The 16,364-nt window shown below is 37.8% G+C and overlaps 1 protein-coding gene and 1 long non-coding RNA gene across 2 annotated transcripts in view; one reads left to right on the top strand and one right to left on the bottom strand.

Annotated features, from left to right (window-relative positions):
• The window catches only part of pomk (protein O-mannose kinase), a 27,332-nt gene extending 15,155 nt beyond the window's left edge, over positions 1-12,177 (bottom strand). Inside the window, exons 1-2 of the mRNA XM_067573902.1 lie at positions 12,028-12,177; positions 3,002-3,283 (exon numbers count right to left, since the gene is read on the bottom strand). Coding sequence (XP_067430003.1) covers positions 3,002-3,283 — 282 coding nt within the window. The 5' untranslated portion in view covers positions 12,028-12,177. The remainder of the gene's footprint in view (positions 1-3,001; positions 3,284-12,027) is intronic.
• Positions 12,163-16,088, top strand: LOC137170478 (uncharacterized). Its single transcript, XR_010924613.1, has 3 exons — positions 12,163-12,254; positions 13,509-13,658; positions 14,598-16,088. It is a non-coding gene; the product is annotated as an uncharacterized lncRNA (long non-coding RNA).
• The last annotated feature ends 276 nt before the right edge of the window (positions 16,089-16,364 follow it).

The raw sequence follows: 16,364 nt of genomic DNA on the forward strand, positions 1-16,364 counted from the left end.
AAAAGATACAGAAGTATCGGTTGTCGTACCACCAGACTACAGAGCAGCTTCTTTCCTCAGGCTGTGAGACTCCTCAATTCATCCTCTGCACTCCAATATAAAAAAATGTTTTATTTCTATGACTTATTATTTATTAATCCATTTATATAATTTTTCTCTATATAATCTAAAGAATTTAAAAAATCTTCTAGTTCTGCAGTTGACAGGTTAGATTCATATAGAGTTTTATAATAATTTTCACAAATGTCTTTTGGATTGTCAACAGTTGTGCCATTTATGTCGGGATCAGACTACACAATATTTTTGTGTTTCACAATCGTCATCATGTCAGATTACACAATCATAGTAGGGCTGTAGTCGATTAGTTGGTCAATATGCTCTCATCCGCCCAAATTATCATTGGTCAAATAATCGCTGTGTTACTTTCATAAAGAGTAAAGTGCTACATCAATAGCCTTCCAGGATGAATCCATTTGCTCCAGCAGGAAGGACAGACTAACAACTTACCTGTGAAAATGGGGGTGTATTCAAAACAGCCCCTTTGTTTTTTTAACTTTTAACTCACCCAACCTAATGGGGACTGCTAGGTTTAACTGTACTTAACGTTTACTGAGCATTTCCTGATTACTGAATCAGTGTTTTCCCTATAATTATAACAACGAGAACTCCCACCAGGCCAAAAAAATAATTTTAATGCCAAAAATAACACCAAATATCCGTTCATTCAAAAATCAACAGCGTTTGGGAGTCTCTGTGCAGCGCTGTTCCGATGTGCGAGTCAACTGCTGTGTCATTCCCTGTGAAACTACTGGTAGCGTAGCTCTGTTAAGGAATATGGCGTTGCATAATATGTATACATAGTGGGTGGGAAAGAGCGAGCGGCAGAAAGGTGACAGTGAAAGCAAGCGGAGCAGAGGAAAAAGTTAGAAGTAAGTTGTCAGTCTTGTCTGAATAAAGTTTAGTCTGACTACGCTCAGTTCTTCAGCAGCGTCTACTTCAAAATAAAATACTGTATGTGTTTACTTCAAAATTAAACTACTATACGTGGAAATACGAGACTTAAAGTTACTAATAAAACAGAAACAAATTAACTTGTTGCAATAAAAGATTCAATACGGATATATTTGGTTGAAAAACAAATAAAAGACGTCTTAAGAGTTTTCTCGAGTTTTCTTGGAGGCCAGCTCAAAGAGGAATCTCTTTGAGGCTGTTTTTATAAGTTAAGATAAAACGGAAGGATTTTGGGTGTGTTCTAAAGGGTTTTACGCCGAATTATTGATGAATATTCAATTTCTTTGTTCTAGGGGCTTTAGGTGTGGCTGATGCTTTGCAGCCTGCGTCTCCTGGAGTAAAGGAATTTCATGGAAGTCTAATTCTGAGTTTTTACATGCAAAAATCACACTTCAGAGTCACTGTGGCCTAATATTTCACATTAAAGCTGTAAATACATTATTTTCATCATGATATTTTCTGATTGATAATGGTTAAGTTTACATATGTTTCATAATAACCTTCATATTAACACTTCATGATGTCTAAGCATACAACCTTCATTGGTTCAACTTTCTCAAACTATTTACACATCTTAAACCTTCTTTTGAAATAAAGTTTCATACTATAGTGAAAGGAAATAAAGTTAGGCAACACTTAGGTGATTAGATTACTTTCAGAAACATATTTAAATAAAAGTTGAACATAACTTCATTCTTTCAACACAACTACTTGTCTAATTTACCTACTAAAATATGATTGTCTATGAGGTTAATAGATCACAAGTTAAACACTTGGGTGATTTTAAAAAACAAATACAAGGTTATCAAATATTCATTAACTCTTCACATAGGGGAATTTAACTCTTGTCGATAGAGGGCAGTATTGTTACCTGTAGTATAAAAGGTTAATAAAATCCAAGCCTTATATCTCTTTATGAGATAGTCATACACCTATGAAAGTTATACCATTCTTCTTGTATTTGCATAACAAATAACATGATATAATATATTTCCAGTTTGCCTCAGATTTGCAAGGAGGCTTCACAAAGTCCTCAGGAATGTGGGTTAGTTTATGGCTTTGGTGATAAAAGTCTGTGCTCCAACTAAGGTGGGAGTTGTTTTCCTCCAGTCCAAGTGGCCTTTAGGGTCATTTCATGCTTTTAGGTCGTGTCATAATTCAACTTATCAAAATGGTTTCTTAGGAGGTCTTTCTGAGTCTGTTGAGCATCACTGATCAAACCCCCACTTAGAGGGTTACAAAGGTCAGTTCTGCCGAGGGTCTGCTCTTACAAACTTAGGAATCCAGGGAGTCTGCCTCTTATTTTCCTCAAGAATCAAAGATTAGTAACACAATCAAAGAACAAGCAGTTGTCCTCCTACACCGCCTTACTCTTAAAGTCAAGTGTGGTCTGTTGTGCTTGTGACTATCCAGTTGTGATGTAGCACTGAACAATACGGCATCGTTGAGTGTTGAGGTGCATTGCAAACAAAAAACTTAAAACTCAAGGCAATAGTTTGAAATTTTGGGAAATATGCTTATTTTCTTTCTTGCTAAGAGTTGGATGAGAAGATTGTTACCACACACTATCTGTCCATTAAATATGAAGCTACAGCCAGCTGATGATAGGACAAACTTTGGAGGGAAACAGCTAGGCTTTGTTCGAAGGAAACAAAATACACTGACCAGCACCTCTAAAGCTCACCAGTTACCACATTGTATGTGGTTTGTTTGAAGAATGACATCTTGTTGACATGCAACTAGCAGAAAAGATTTTTTTTATGTTTTTTAACATTTTTAGATGTCTAACTGTTTCAATGGCATTTTAATTAAGTAATTTCAACAGGTTACAAACACAATATCGTTTGAAGTCCTTGTAATTTTGAGTAAGCCCTGCATTAGTATAGGATGGGGAATCGAAAATACTTTCTGTTACTTATAATTCACCCTTTCCCTTTAATTCAGTTCACACAATAAACTAAAAAAACATTCAGTGTAAAACATCATCTACCTTCTTAACTGCTCCCTGGCCGATGAGCTTCAGCTTGTGTACTTCGGCATTTATCTGTGAACATTGAAGCCAGGGGGTGCAATTTTTCATGGTCGTCATTTTAAAGTTTCGAGGCGTACAGCTTACATGAGAAGACAGCAGCTGTTCATTAGTCTGATACACAGAGTCCAGATACAGGTAGATCAATATGTTGCTGAGGAGCAAAGCAGCAAGGCATATCACCACCACTGGAACACTGTAGGAGATAGTACTGCTACCGCTCCGATCCATAGTGCTATACATCTGAAATGGAAAACAAAGGTGGGAGAGGACACAAATGAGTAGGGGAGACCAAGGACAGTTGTAACACTTTTCGCAATTTTCCCAATAAATCAAAAACCATTGGAACTGGAACAGTCTATTTGCTCTATTATAAACTGCAATGTGTCAACTACTGAAACAATGTATTTAAGTGGTTTCATGAAATACAGGTTGCAAAACTGATTTAAATAATCACTCCACTGTTACAACTGTCCCTGTACACTGGGACAGTTGTAACACATGCCAGGGACGGTTGTAACATGTCAATCAATTAATCAATCAAATACTCAAAAGGAAAACGATTATTTATCATTCATGTTATTGTGACTTTTCTTTTCTTTTTTTTAAATAATGAATACCTTTATTCACACTACATGACAAAAAAAGAGGGGAAGCCATCAAATTATAATGCAAGAAAATTATTTAATGAGTAGAACAAACAAAATCAAAATCAATCAATCAAAATGGATTAGTTTGAGGACAACATTCAGTATAGGGTCACATTGCAAATGCTGTATGATTTGGCCACTGTCCTGACTGATTTGCTCTGTTTTATGCCATCTGAAGCCCTCTCCAGCAAAGGTTTGGGACTCCCCTGTCTGTCTTCCTCTTTCTGATATTTAGCATGCTGTAAGCAAACACGTTTCCACTGACTATTAGCAACTGATTATGATTAACTTACAATTTAATTTTATGACATTTTACATTTAATTTGCTATCTAGCTATCTATCTTTCTATCTATCTATCTAGTTTATATAGACCTTTAGGTTTTTAAAATGCAGAATACCATCTAATTGACATGGTTATATTTATTAGCCTACATGAATATAAAGATACAGATTTTAATGACTGTCTCAAAATACAATTTAGCTGTTTCAAACGCAGTGTGCACATTTTTGAAGCTGGGAAAGCGGTGAAATTTACTTAAATCCCCCCATTGTCATAAGTTTCGGGGAGACTATGTTTGTCATTGAGAGAAAATGACTTTCTGCCTCTGTCATGATTTCAGTGTTCACACAGCAGCAGCCGCTTATCATAGGAGTAAAGTACAAAAATAGATTTACATAGTTTAAAATGTTTTTCCATATGTTGTCATGTATGAAGAGACCCAAAATGAATACTGTAGGCGGACTACTTGATTTATAGGTGACTTATTTAAACAGCATAAATATTGTATAAGAATGATTCTGTCTCAGAGCTTTTTGATCCATATAAGCAGCTGATCACTGTAACTATAATCACTATAAGCAGTTACCACTGTATACATTTAAACACAGCAGAAGGTCATAGTTTGGACTTTATTTAATTTTCTTTTTGTCTTCACGGCTTGAACAAAATTGGTGAATGAATAAATAAATAACTTCAAAATAACGCTGCCACACTTTTATTTCTTAAATTATAAATGCTAAGCTTTTAAATAAAAGGGTTGTGAGTGTGAAAAGACACTTGATGGAACCGTCTTTTGAGAGTCTGTTTCCGTCTGTCGGACATTCTTTGACATGCAGCTGAGTTAAGCTTGACCGTTAGCCCGCCATGGAGCAGGCTAGTTCTGCTGACTACGTTACCATGGTTACTGAGCTGGGACTCATATAAGCCGTATTGATGGAACGGAACTCTCACTTAAATTAGATTTAAGTGATCAGATCTCAGGACAGTATCCAAAAAAATACATCTGATAGAAAAACTTTTACCTCAAAAAAACACCTTTGCTTCAAGATTCAGTTTCAAATGTGGCTCCTTTTTTGTAAGCAAGAAGACAATCTAACTGAGCATGTGCAGAGTGAGTGTAATCACTGTAGCTTGTTTCTGATTGAGGGAATTCAAGGTGTTACAACCATCCCATGTTACAACTGTCCCTGGTCTCCCCTATACTAGCTACAGCTCAAAACTTTAGTAAGTTAAGTCAATAATAAGTCAATATTGTAAAATTCAGTCTTTTTAAAAGATTTTCAAAATAAACTTTGCATGTAAAAACTCAGACTTCTCCAAAAAGTTTTGCTTTTTTCTATAGAAACAAGCCCATTTATTTCATTTTCACATATCAGCTCCCACATTCATAAAAAAAAACCCTCCAATTTGTAAAGTATCAAGCGTGTTATCAATACTTAGTCAGACGACGGATGCTACAATTATAAACTGACTGTCTGCTCCAGGAGCGTCTGCAGCAGCAGCAAAGTCGCAGCAAAAAGTAGCAGAGTGAGACATCTGTTTCTGCTGTAAATAAACGTGACACTAGCTATTAGCAAGCAGCCGCTCTCATGTCTCTGGATCTTGGTGCTTGTTTTCGGCAGCAGCTCTCAGGCTCTCTGCCTACTCAGTCTGCTCTCGTTGTGTCTCTCTCCGGATGGCAGGTGAGTTGCTCCGGTTATGGATCTAAGCGGCCATTGTCCTCTGGATCGTCCCCATCTGTGTGCTCCGCAGCATGGCTATACATGGAGGATGACCCGCTGGCAGCAGCCTGAAGCCCGCCGTCTCTAACTCTTAAATAAGGGCAAGAGCTAAACTAAAAAGCTAATGTTAAAGATCAAAGTAAGCGCTCTACGGATGAGCGTCATTGACGAATATCTTATTGTGTAAAATGTCTGGTGTAACCGGTAATACCGGTGTGGTCACGAGTTTATTACTCAGTGGGTAAATTTCCTCACCGTGGCATTACTACTGGGAACAAAGAAATTGAATATTCATCAACAATTCGGTGCAAAAACTTTTAAACACACCCCAAACTCTGCCCTTTTTTAAGCAAATTATAAAAAGGAAAGCTTAACTGAAGTAGTTGAGCTAGGCTCCAGAACTCTAGAAAAATTAATTCTTAAGCCGTCTCTTTGATTTGTTTTTCAACCAAGTATATGCATATTTAATCTTTTGTTGAAACCAGTTTGTTTGTTTTGTTTTATTTGTAACATTAAGTCTCGTATTTCATGTGCCCTAATTTAATTTTGAAGTAAACACTAAGTATTTTGCTTAAGATTTGAGTGTAGTCAGATTAAACTTTATTCGGCATTCAACTCAAATTACTATAAGCCAACCAAAGCCTGAATCCTCTTTCAGAGCAGCCTGGAATGGCTTGACTCCTTCTTAACGGTTTTCAACAACCATGCCCACAGTCCAAAACCTGATCCTGGCTCTTTCACTGCCAAACACCTACACCAAACAACGCTGAACGCTGAACCTACTGAGATGACACCTCTACCATGATGAAACAACTCAACAGTAAGGCATAACATGGCTGTGTGATCAAGAGTTGATGTCGAATAATGATAAAATTAAAAGATAATTTCTTCAGAGAAGTTAAATTAACTCTCTCTTAGCACTCCCTGTTGCAATACGTGAAGCCTCAAGTCACACACTTCTAACCACTCTTGCTGAATAATTGTTGTGAATGCTGGAAAGCATTCACAACCGCTTTTTTGGCACCTATCTCCTTCCACATTTTTCAACGTAGAAACTTAATTCAATATTCCAACGTTTTTCAGCGATTTTGCTCCATTCAAATGAACGAACGGAATGTTCAAATCCTCTTCAACCCAGTCCACTTTCAACTTCAACTACTTCCACATACTTTCAGCTAGACTTCATTTCAACTTTAAACAGGTCACATGACTTTCAACTACTAAAATTGTATTCATCTTTTTGACATCTTTCATGGTTCTCACACAATCACAGTTCAAGTTTCATGAAATTTTCAGCCCTTTTCAGGTTCTTACATTAGTGTGTATTGCACGGAATGTTCAGACCATAGACTGTATAAAAATATGGACATAGTTACCATGACATCACCCATTGGTTTCTGAAGAGCGGTTTTGAAGCTCAAAGCGAGCCACTCCGGCCATCGCCATCTTGGCAGTGTGTGACACTGCCTAACTTCCAGCCAATCAAAAATGGGCAAAGAGGCAGGCTGAATGACTGAAACAAGCCACCTAGCAGCTGGCGGACCTGTCACTCAAAGCAGCCATGCATCATTATGCATAACTTTACGGCTTAATAAAGCTTGAACAGGTGAGTTGTAAAAAAAATCCCCCCCCCTTCAGTTGTCATGAAAGGGGAAATTATCTATAGAGACCAAACCGTTTTTTGTACCAGGCTGTAAACATGTTTATTTCTGCAGTAAAGTTGGGCATTTTAACATATGGGTCTATGGGAATGACTCACTTGGAGTCAGCCTCAAGTGGCCATTCAAGGAAGTGCAGATTTTGGCACTTCTGCATTGGCTACATTTTACAGCCCAAGAGGTTGCCGCTTGGTTCAGACCCAGAGTGCGTGATGTCACTCCTGACATCACGCACTGTAAGTACAGGCCTGAAGATTTTATCAGAAATCTTCAACACATTATCACTTTACTCCCACAGCTTCCAGTCAACAAGCATAATTTATACAAAAAATGTAGACAAACTTGTCCTCTCATCCAGTGTTACTTCCATTAAAATATGTCTCATGGTTTTTGAATAAATCAAATAAAAGCGCAGAGAGTGCTGTCTAATAGTCTCAGACTCAAATGTAATCTGAACTATTAATCTTCTTGTTAAAAAGACAGATGATGGTTACATTTGAATTGAGATAGCTCCTTCATTTTAAATCATACAAACACATATCCTACATGAGTATTGCGAATGAAGTCTCGGGAAGCTCATACTCAAAAATTTTTTTCGATGTGACTCTTTGCACATGCATGAGAAGTTGTGTAGCTTGATATTGGATATAGGTCTTGGGCATGGGTGTGGCAAAATGGCTCAAGGGCCAAGCCCCCTAGAAAATTTCAAAGTCAAAGCCCCCACCTTTAATTTTGACATAGATTTATGAAATTTGTTGGGCAGATGTACCATCTCCATATGTAAAAAAAAAAGCCTCTTGGAGCCATACCCTAAGTTCAACAGGAAGCCCATTTTGAATAAATTGTGCATTTTTTTTTCCACCAAGTGAAGCCACTGACAGGTGATGTATTTTAACAAACTCCTCCCAGAGATTTAACCCAAGCAACTTCAAATTTGGCAGGTCACATCTAAACCCTTTGTGATGGTAATTTGTGAAGCTTTTTAGTTTTCATGGAACACCCTTGGTGTGGCATACCAGTAAATTTTGCCCTAACCCTAACCCAAAACATGTTTGGGGCATTAAAGAGGAAGTTGTTGTGACTCCACTTTACATTGTCCAATCTGCCCCAGATTTCTCATGTTTGATAAGAGTCCAGACCTGAACACATCTACAAGTCAATATTTAGTCATATTCATAGGGTCACCTACTGACAACAGGAAATTAGCCTTACGTGACAAACATCATCTGATTTAAATGAAATTTACATGGTGTGGTCTGCATATGATATACAGCAAGATAAAGTATAATTAGTGGGTGTTCTCTAGTGCAACATAGTGGACACAGGAGATGATACATGGAATGTCCAATATTCATGAAAATGTATATACATGTCAGTTGCCCTCTGGTAATGTATTGCTGCATTAATGTTTCACTTATGTAGTACTGCCTACATGCAACAGAAATTGAGGCCGAAATGAGACTTAGCTCATCAAATGTATACACAAAGTCTAATAAGTCATATCCACCACCACGTACTGCACTCCAGAAATAATATTTAACCCATTCACACAGTGTCCAATGATCCTGACAACCACGGCTTCCGCTCCCTCCGATACGTGTGGTGCGAGGGCCCATTCATCACTGCTTGCAACTTTAATTATTATTATTCCCCCACGCCATCACAGTTGTGAGAGGCTTGGGACACTCGAAAACTCATGAAAATTGGCACACACGTCAGAACTGGCGAAAATTGCGAAGTTCTGTGGTGATTGGGCTTGGGCGTGGCCAGTGGGCTCCAGAGCGCCCCAAAACGCAGGGCCATTTTGGACCAAAGTTCCTTTGATATCCGTAAAATTCACTGGGTTCATTGCTCTCATCATTATCGACATAATACATATTTTTTCATCCAACAAGAAGTCAGCCATTTTGGTTTTGAGTGTCAGTTTTCATTTTACAAAGACATGTGAGAGACCTTAAGGATGCGCGAAAACTCATGAAACTTTGCATCTATGTTAGAATTAGTAAGTATTGCCATTAGTATCACAATTGGGCTTGGGTGAGGCACATCGGCTCTATAGCTCCTCGTAATTACTTTAAGCATTTTTGAGGTACTAGGGGTGCTCTAAAACTCACGAAACTTTGCACATGCATCAAAAGTGGTGATATCTCATATGGGTCTTGGGCATGGGTGTCACAAAATGGCTCGAGGGCACCCCATAGAAAATTTTTAAAGTCAATGCCCCCACCTTTAATTATGATGTAGATTTACAAAGTTTGGTAGGCAGCTGTACCACTTCAAGACTTTAAAAAAAAGCCACTTGGAGTCATACCCTAAGTCAAACAGGAAGTCAGCCATTTTGAATCTACTTTGCATTTTTTTCACAAGTTGAAGCCATTAACAGGTGTTGTATTTAAACATACTCCTTCTAGAGATTTAACCCAAGCAACTTCAAATTTGGTACGATACATCTAAACACCTTTGCCAAGCTTTTTAGTTTTCATGGAACACCCTTGGCGTGGCATGCCAGACAAGTTTGCCCAAAACATATTTGAGGAATTAAACAGGAAGTTGTTGTAACTTGGCTTTACATTGTCCAATCTGCCCCAGATTTCTCATGCTTGATAAGAGTCCAGGCCTGAACACATCCACATGTCAGTATTGAGTCATAGTCATAGCGCCACCTACTGACAAAAGGAAGTCGGTCTTTCGTAACAAACATCATTACGTGAAAATTACATGGTGTGGTCTACATATGTTATACAGCAACATGACGTATGATTAGTGGGTGTTCTCTAGTGCCACATAGTGGACAAAGGAAGTGATAATTATCTCCTATATGCAATGTCCAATATTTATGAAAATGTATATCCATGTCAGCTGCCCTCTAGTAAATGTATTGCTGTATTGTGTTGCTCTGCAATAACAGCAGTTCAACTACAACATAGTTAGACTGTGCACACTCCGACATGCGTGAAGGAGCCAGGGCCCGATCATCACTGCTTGCAGCTTTAATTCTTCTGTTTTGTTTTATGGTGGTTGGCATCCATAAATGTTGCATTACCGCTGTCTGCTGGACTGTAACAACTTCACAGTGAAAACTATTTACAGTGGCCACTCAAAGATATATGACATTGCAGTTAAAAATTACCTAAAAATCATTATATTCACAGCATCAGCAGTGCGCAATGGGAACTTGATGTGCTCAGAGACAGAGGCAGAGAAGATGATTCAGGAGTAGCTCCACCTGGCAAGTGACAGACTGCACCCAAGGAGGCATTAAATTCTTTTAATTTATCATTGATGATTTAGTCCTGTTGGACACATTTATCTATCTATCTATCTATCTATCTATCTATCTATCTATCTATCTATCTGTGATTGATTGATTCAAACAATACAGTTTGATTCGTTTAGGCTATGTGTTTCATTTGTTGATTGTTTAATTGTTGAATGTTCTAATAAATTTTAAGAACCAATCTGCTTGTTTGTCAACTCTCACACACCATTCAAGTCTATTAGGCATAATACAATATGTAATATAAGCCTATAATGAATATTGCCATATTGACAAAGGTTATGTATAGTGCGAATATATTTAGGCAATGTGTAGGAAATGCAACGTGTATGGCAAGCCGTTTTAACATTTACTCAAACCACACTCCTGTAATAGATATCCACAATAGCATTTCTCCAAGTCAAAATTGTATTCTCACTAGTCAGAATGGTGGTTAATGATAACCACAATAACATTCTTACTAGTAGAAATAGTATATCTACAACTTGGATTATACTAGTCAAAAAATAAAATGTAAGATATCTAAAAATCCTTAAAAAGTATAAGTAAGTATAAGTGGGCATTTTAACATTTAATAGCTAGACTGGCTATTGCAGATATCTGTAATTCAATTCTTCCTAGTCAAAATGAACATTTCAGATATCCACAATAACATTATTTCTAACCACAACATCGTTCTTCATAGCTTTGTATTCTGAATTTTGTATAATGTGTCCTGTGTGTTTTTTTGCTTTGTACTGTTTGTTTTTGCGCTGTTATATGTTTTAATTGTAAGGGCTGCAGATGAAAATTAGCTTGAAGCTAAATCTACAGTGCATCATTTATGTTAAACACTGTACACTATCCCGATAAATAAATACAATACAAATGACGTCACTTTTGCCATTCATGTGTATTGCGTTGTGGATATCTGAAAGGTCAACTGTTAATAGGAACAATTTCATTATGTATATCTTAATGTTCATTTTGGCTAGGAAGAACTGAATTATGGATATCTGCGATATATATCCATTCTAGACATTAAATGTTAAAACAACTTGCCATAAGTGTGGCCCCGTCGGGCTGGACTGATGAAGATCGCGTAGAGAGCGTTGGAACACCCCACTGGCGAAGGAGCGGTGTCCGACTTCTCCGCGACGCCTTGCCATTGAGCAAACTATCGCTACACTACTTAGCACCTACTTTTCCCCATACGGCGCATCTACACCCGCCCTACATCGCTCAGTTGCGGATAAGATATGTCTAACGTTAAGTTCAGTTATCAGCAAGGAGTGTAGTTATGTAGCTTGTTAGGTTAAAGACAGACAGGCACAGCAGGGTTACTGCAAGCCAATGTAACTACACAGCGAATGTACACCTTTAGCTACATCAACATTATTTAGCATCACTTAGTTACATACCTGGCGCCACGTTGGTTCACATAGTGTTATAATTCACCACGGGACATTATGACGAGAAATCTGTTCCCTACCAGCACTCCAACTATGGCTAGCACAGAATAAACGTTTCGTACCCGGAAACAGAAAAACACTTCCTGTCACATTTACAGAATAAAGGCTTCATAATTACGGCACTCTGTCCTTCACAAAAAAGCAATTAAGTCAAATCAATATGGAGTGCGTTCAAGGTAAGATGTTAGTCAGGTTATTGACGGCGTGAATTAGGCTAGCCATACTAACGTTAGCTAGCCAGACTAACTGACAAGCTAATTAGGCGGACGTTAGCATAGAGCTAGCTAGCTTAGCCAGATACGTAGTCCTGTCCTTCTCACATTTTAACGTTAAGACGAGGGAAGGGCTGATCCGGAGGTAATGTTAAGCACGTCACAGCTCTTTAGACTAGACTGGTTACTTAACGTTCTCCCGTGCCTAGCCTGGTCTTAAAATAGAATGAAAACAAGACGGGGCCCTTGCCTGTTTATGATGACCATTGCTAAGTTAGGCTACGTTAAGCACATAGCTATAAAACAGTAACTGATACATCAATTTTACATGTAACGTTACATATCCACGGGGACACAAAAGTATGTTTAGATCACTTCACAAAAGACTCTTTCCTGAAGATCCTGGTTGGCATGCGAAAGTTGAAGAAGGGTGCTGTTGTGCCAACTTTGTTTGAATGGACTGATGGCTGTATGAGGCCTGTAAGGAGGGCTGTTGTCAGAGGATGAAATCAGGACGTGCTCCACTGTCTTTTTCCTGACACTGATTGCAATGACCAGTTGGGCGTTTTCCTATTAGAAAAAGTATACTATTCACCTTGCTGTGACCAAGTCTTAATCCACTAATAATTACTTGCTCTTTAGTGTTTATTCCACTCTTTCGTATCACTCCTACTGTATTTTGTATTTCATGCGTCTACCTTTTGTTGCGCTGTCCCAATGTTGTTGCCGTTGTTTATTCCCTCCAAACTATGCTTTCCCCTTTGATTTTGAAAGTGTAATATTAATATCTATTCTCTCATTATCGCCTCCTTTGCTAGCTTGTCCGGGATTCCTGAGTGCACTCATACCGACATGAACTTTGTTTTTCTCCTGACTGGCTAACCTTGAATTAGTAAATAACAGCTCATGTAATATGTCTTGGTCATTACTGCCTGATCCTGATTTAATGCTTGACAGTGCTGACACAGAGTCACTACAGATGTACACAGACAGTATTTTTGCCTGCTGACACTTCTTCCACCTTGTCTAATGCTAACAGTACTGCAATAAACTCACTAGCATAAACACTCAAATAATCTGATGTTCTCTTACTAACCCCCTGCTACATCCTTACCTACTCATCCAAAACTTGTTTTTTGTACTTTTTCCTTCTCCCAGCAAACCTCTTTGCTGGGAGAAGATTCTCTTACTTAAATGACTATCTTTGTGTCCCCTTAGATCTATCCAGTAGTTGGCCATCAGATGTTTCCTACAGAGCCACAGTGCCCCTGCCTCAGCTTAAAGAGCACACATTGGAGCCTGAATAACATCCAGGTCTGATAGCACAGTCTTGGCCGCTGAGCCATACCATAATCTGTTCTTGCCCTGGTTAGTACTACATAGATATGTTTCAATGATCCAATATCTCTATTTTGAATAATAATTTGTTTCTGGTGTATTTTTTTCCACAAAAAGTTAAATTATCTTGTTAAAATCCTTAAATGGACATCTCACTCTACTTCTACCTCATTAAAAATTCCAGAATCTATAAAATTGCAAATATATTGCAGTTCAGAAGTTCACCTGTTGGACACAAGGGGCCAGATGCATAAAACTCTGTGTAGATTCATGACTAAAACTGTGTACGCACAAAGCCAGATATATGCATATACATTCTTTTCATCAGATTTATAAAGCTGTGCATACGCATGGTTCTGTTTTATAAATCTCAGTCATTGTGAAACTTGGTGGACGTGCACAAGCCTCATTTCCACTCTCACAATTAACCATAAATGGACTGTAAACCATCATCAGTAGTAATGTAATCAATGATTATTTTGTAGCGCTTATATCTAAACTGACTTCACAAGGTGTGACACAACTAAGGATAAAATAAAAAGAATATTAATAGCAAAAAAAAATTGACTCCTATATAAATTAAAAGAATGATTAAATTAATCACACAAAACTTAGGAACTTTCCACTTTCAGCAGATGAATATGAGAACAGCCTTCTAGTGTGAAACTCTGCACACATCATTCTGCAGTGAAACTCAAACATGCACCTGTAGGAACAAGAAGCAAAACCTTTTTGAGTGGAGGGAGACTTTAACACTTTTTAGTTCCTCTCAATATTCATAATTTGTCTTAAACATGTATATACCACTTTCCCAATGGGACTTTTGGACCTTACTGAATTATCACTTTAAGAGAAAAGCATTGTTTTACATGTGAATAACCTCAGATTAGAGATTGATCACTAGTTTCAATTGTGCTCTCCTAAAAATGTGTCCCTCAATATTTTCCTTCTCTTTTACTTCCATTGAAGAGATTGCCCCTCTACACCCTGATCATGATTATGCTGAACTGCCCCTGCCACTGGAGGAGCAACTTAAGGAAGCTTACAAGACCATCAATGATCAAGCAGAATTAATGGCACAGCATCAAGAAAAGCAGTTCCTCCTTTGAAGATTCCAAGGTGGTGATAAGAACCCTTTTTCCTTTTTCTTTGTCATCTGAGGCAAGGTTTTTCTGAACAGGACTTTGCATTGCGCTTCAATGTGTCACAGTTAACTGTAAGCAGGGTCTGTGTAACTTGGACAGACTTCCTGAGTATCACATATTTAATTGTCTTACCCATGACACAAGTGGGCTCTTTTAACCAACTGTGGACTGTTTGTGGCCTCTTAAGTAACCTCCAAGGCCCTCTGTTCTAAAGAGTACTAGTGCCTCAGCCGAGTGTTGCCACTTCCTGTATCTGTCATTTCAAATTTACAGCCCCTCAGCATTTTATGCACAGTCTAAAGTATTTGTACTTCACTGTGCAGACTGATGTATGTGCAGAATTTGACACTGGCAGGCTGTTTGCACATTCATCCACTGAAAGTGTAAAGTTTGTCTTTGCTCATTGAAATTTAGGCCGAAAACCAAATCCAAAAGTGAGAAATACTGTATTCTTCATGTTTGGAAATAATCATGGCATTATGCTGCCCCCTGTGCTCTCTGTTTCACACTGCATAACAGCTGCAGCCCACTTCTGCTGTTTCAAGTTAAAGTGTTGTTGTTAAGGAGAAAGTTCGTGCCAAAACAGAAACTTTATTTAAATTCATCTTAAAAAAAATGTTGCACTGTAGACTCTTTAATTCTTGTGTATTTACTTGCATCAATATACCTGCAAACCTTGACAGTTTATTGAAATGTTAGTGGAATTAATTCATTTTTTGCATCCTGATAGACTAAAATGTCTGTGTGGATTCCAAGAGAGACATCATGTATATATTTAGGCCTCAACTAAATATTTTCTGGGAAATACAGGTGCATTTTCTTTTGAACATCAGCAGCTGCTTTAAGGAAACAAGACTATAAACATGAAAAACCTCTATAGTATTTAAATCAGACTTTCTTTGGTGAATGAAATTACTTTTGTGCAAAGATGTAATACTCTGACCAGTGGTGTAACTTCATCACTCACTTGACCAATGAATGTTTATTAGGTCTCTTTATGGACAGGTTTGAGATTTAAAATAGGAAATTATACTAAAATCCACCCCAAGGGGTAGAATGAATTACACTGATGGGCTGTTTTACAGTTTGTATTTATTTATTCATCTATTTTTTTATTATACACAGTGGAAGTTATATTTGAGCCAGCTGTATTTCAATAAACAGAAATTACATGAATTCTATAGATATTTTCTGTATTTTATATCGACTGCAAAGAAACTACATTTGGTAGACTGACTAAATGATTATTCAAGACCATATAAAACGTCAATTGTCACAAACATGAAAAATAAAGAACGATTTCATTAAACATGGACTCTTGTGTTTCATTTCATAGATTCTTTTTAGAGAAAATGTCAAGTTTGGATTTCATGTTCTTCCATTGTTCAGGGTTGAAGTAGACAAGCCCCAGATGATGGTCCTGTTTGCACCTGAAAAAGAAATCACACCATATCATACCAGTGATACCCATATGTCCAACCATCTGGAAGTAGTACTCATGGATGGTCTTCAGAACATAGGTGACACCAGCCTTGCAGTACAAGTATGCACAGTCACAGTCTGAAACTGTCCTTGTCTGGACACTTGATTT

This window comes from Thunnus thynnus, chromosome 19, assembly GCF_963924715.1.
Source record: "Thunnus thynnus chromosome 19, fThuThy2.1, whole genome shotgun sequence".
In the NCBI taxonomy this organism is placed as follows: Eukaryota; Metazoa; Chordata; class Actinopteri; order Scombriformes; family Scombridae; genus Thunnus; species Thunnus thynnus.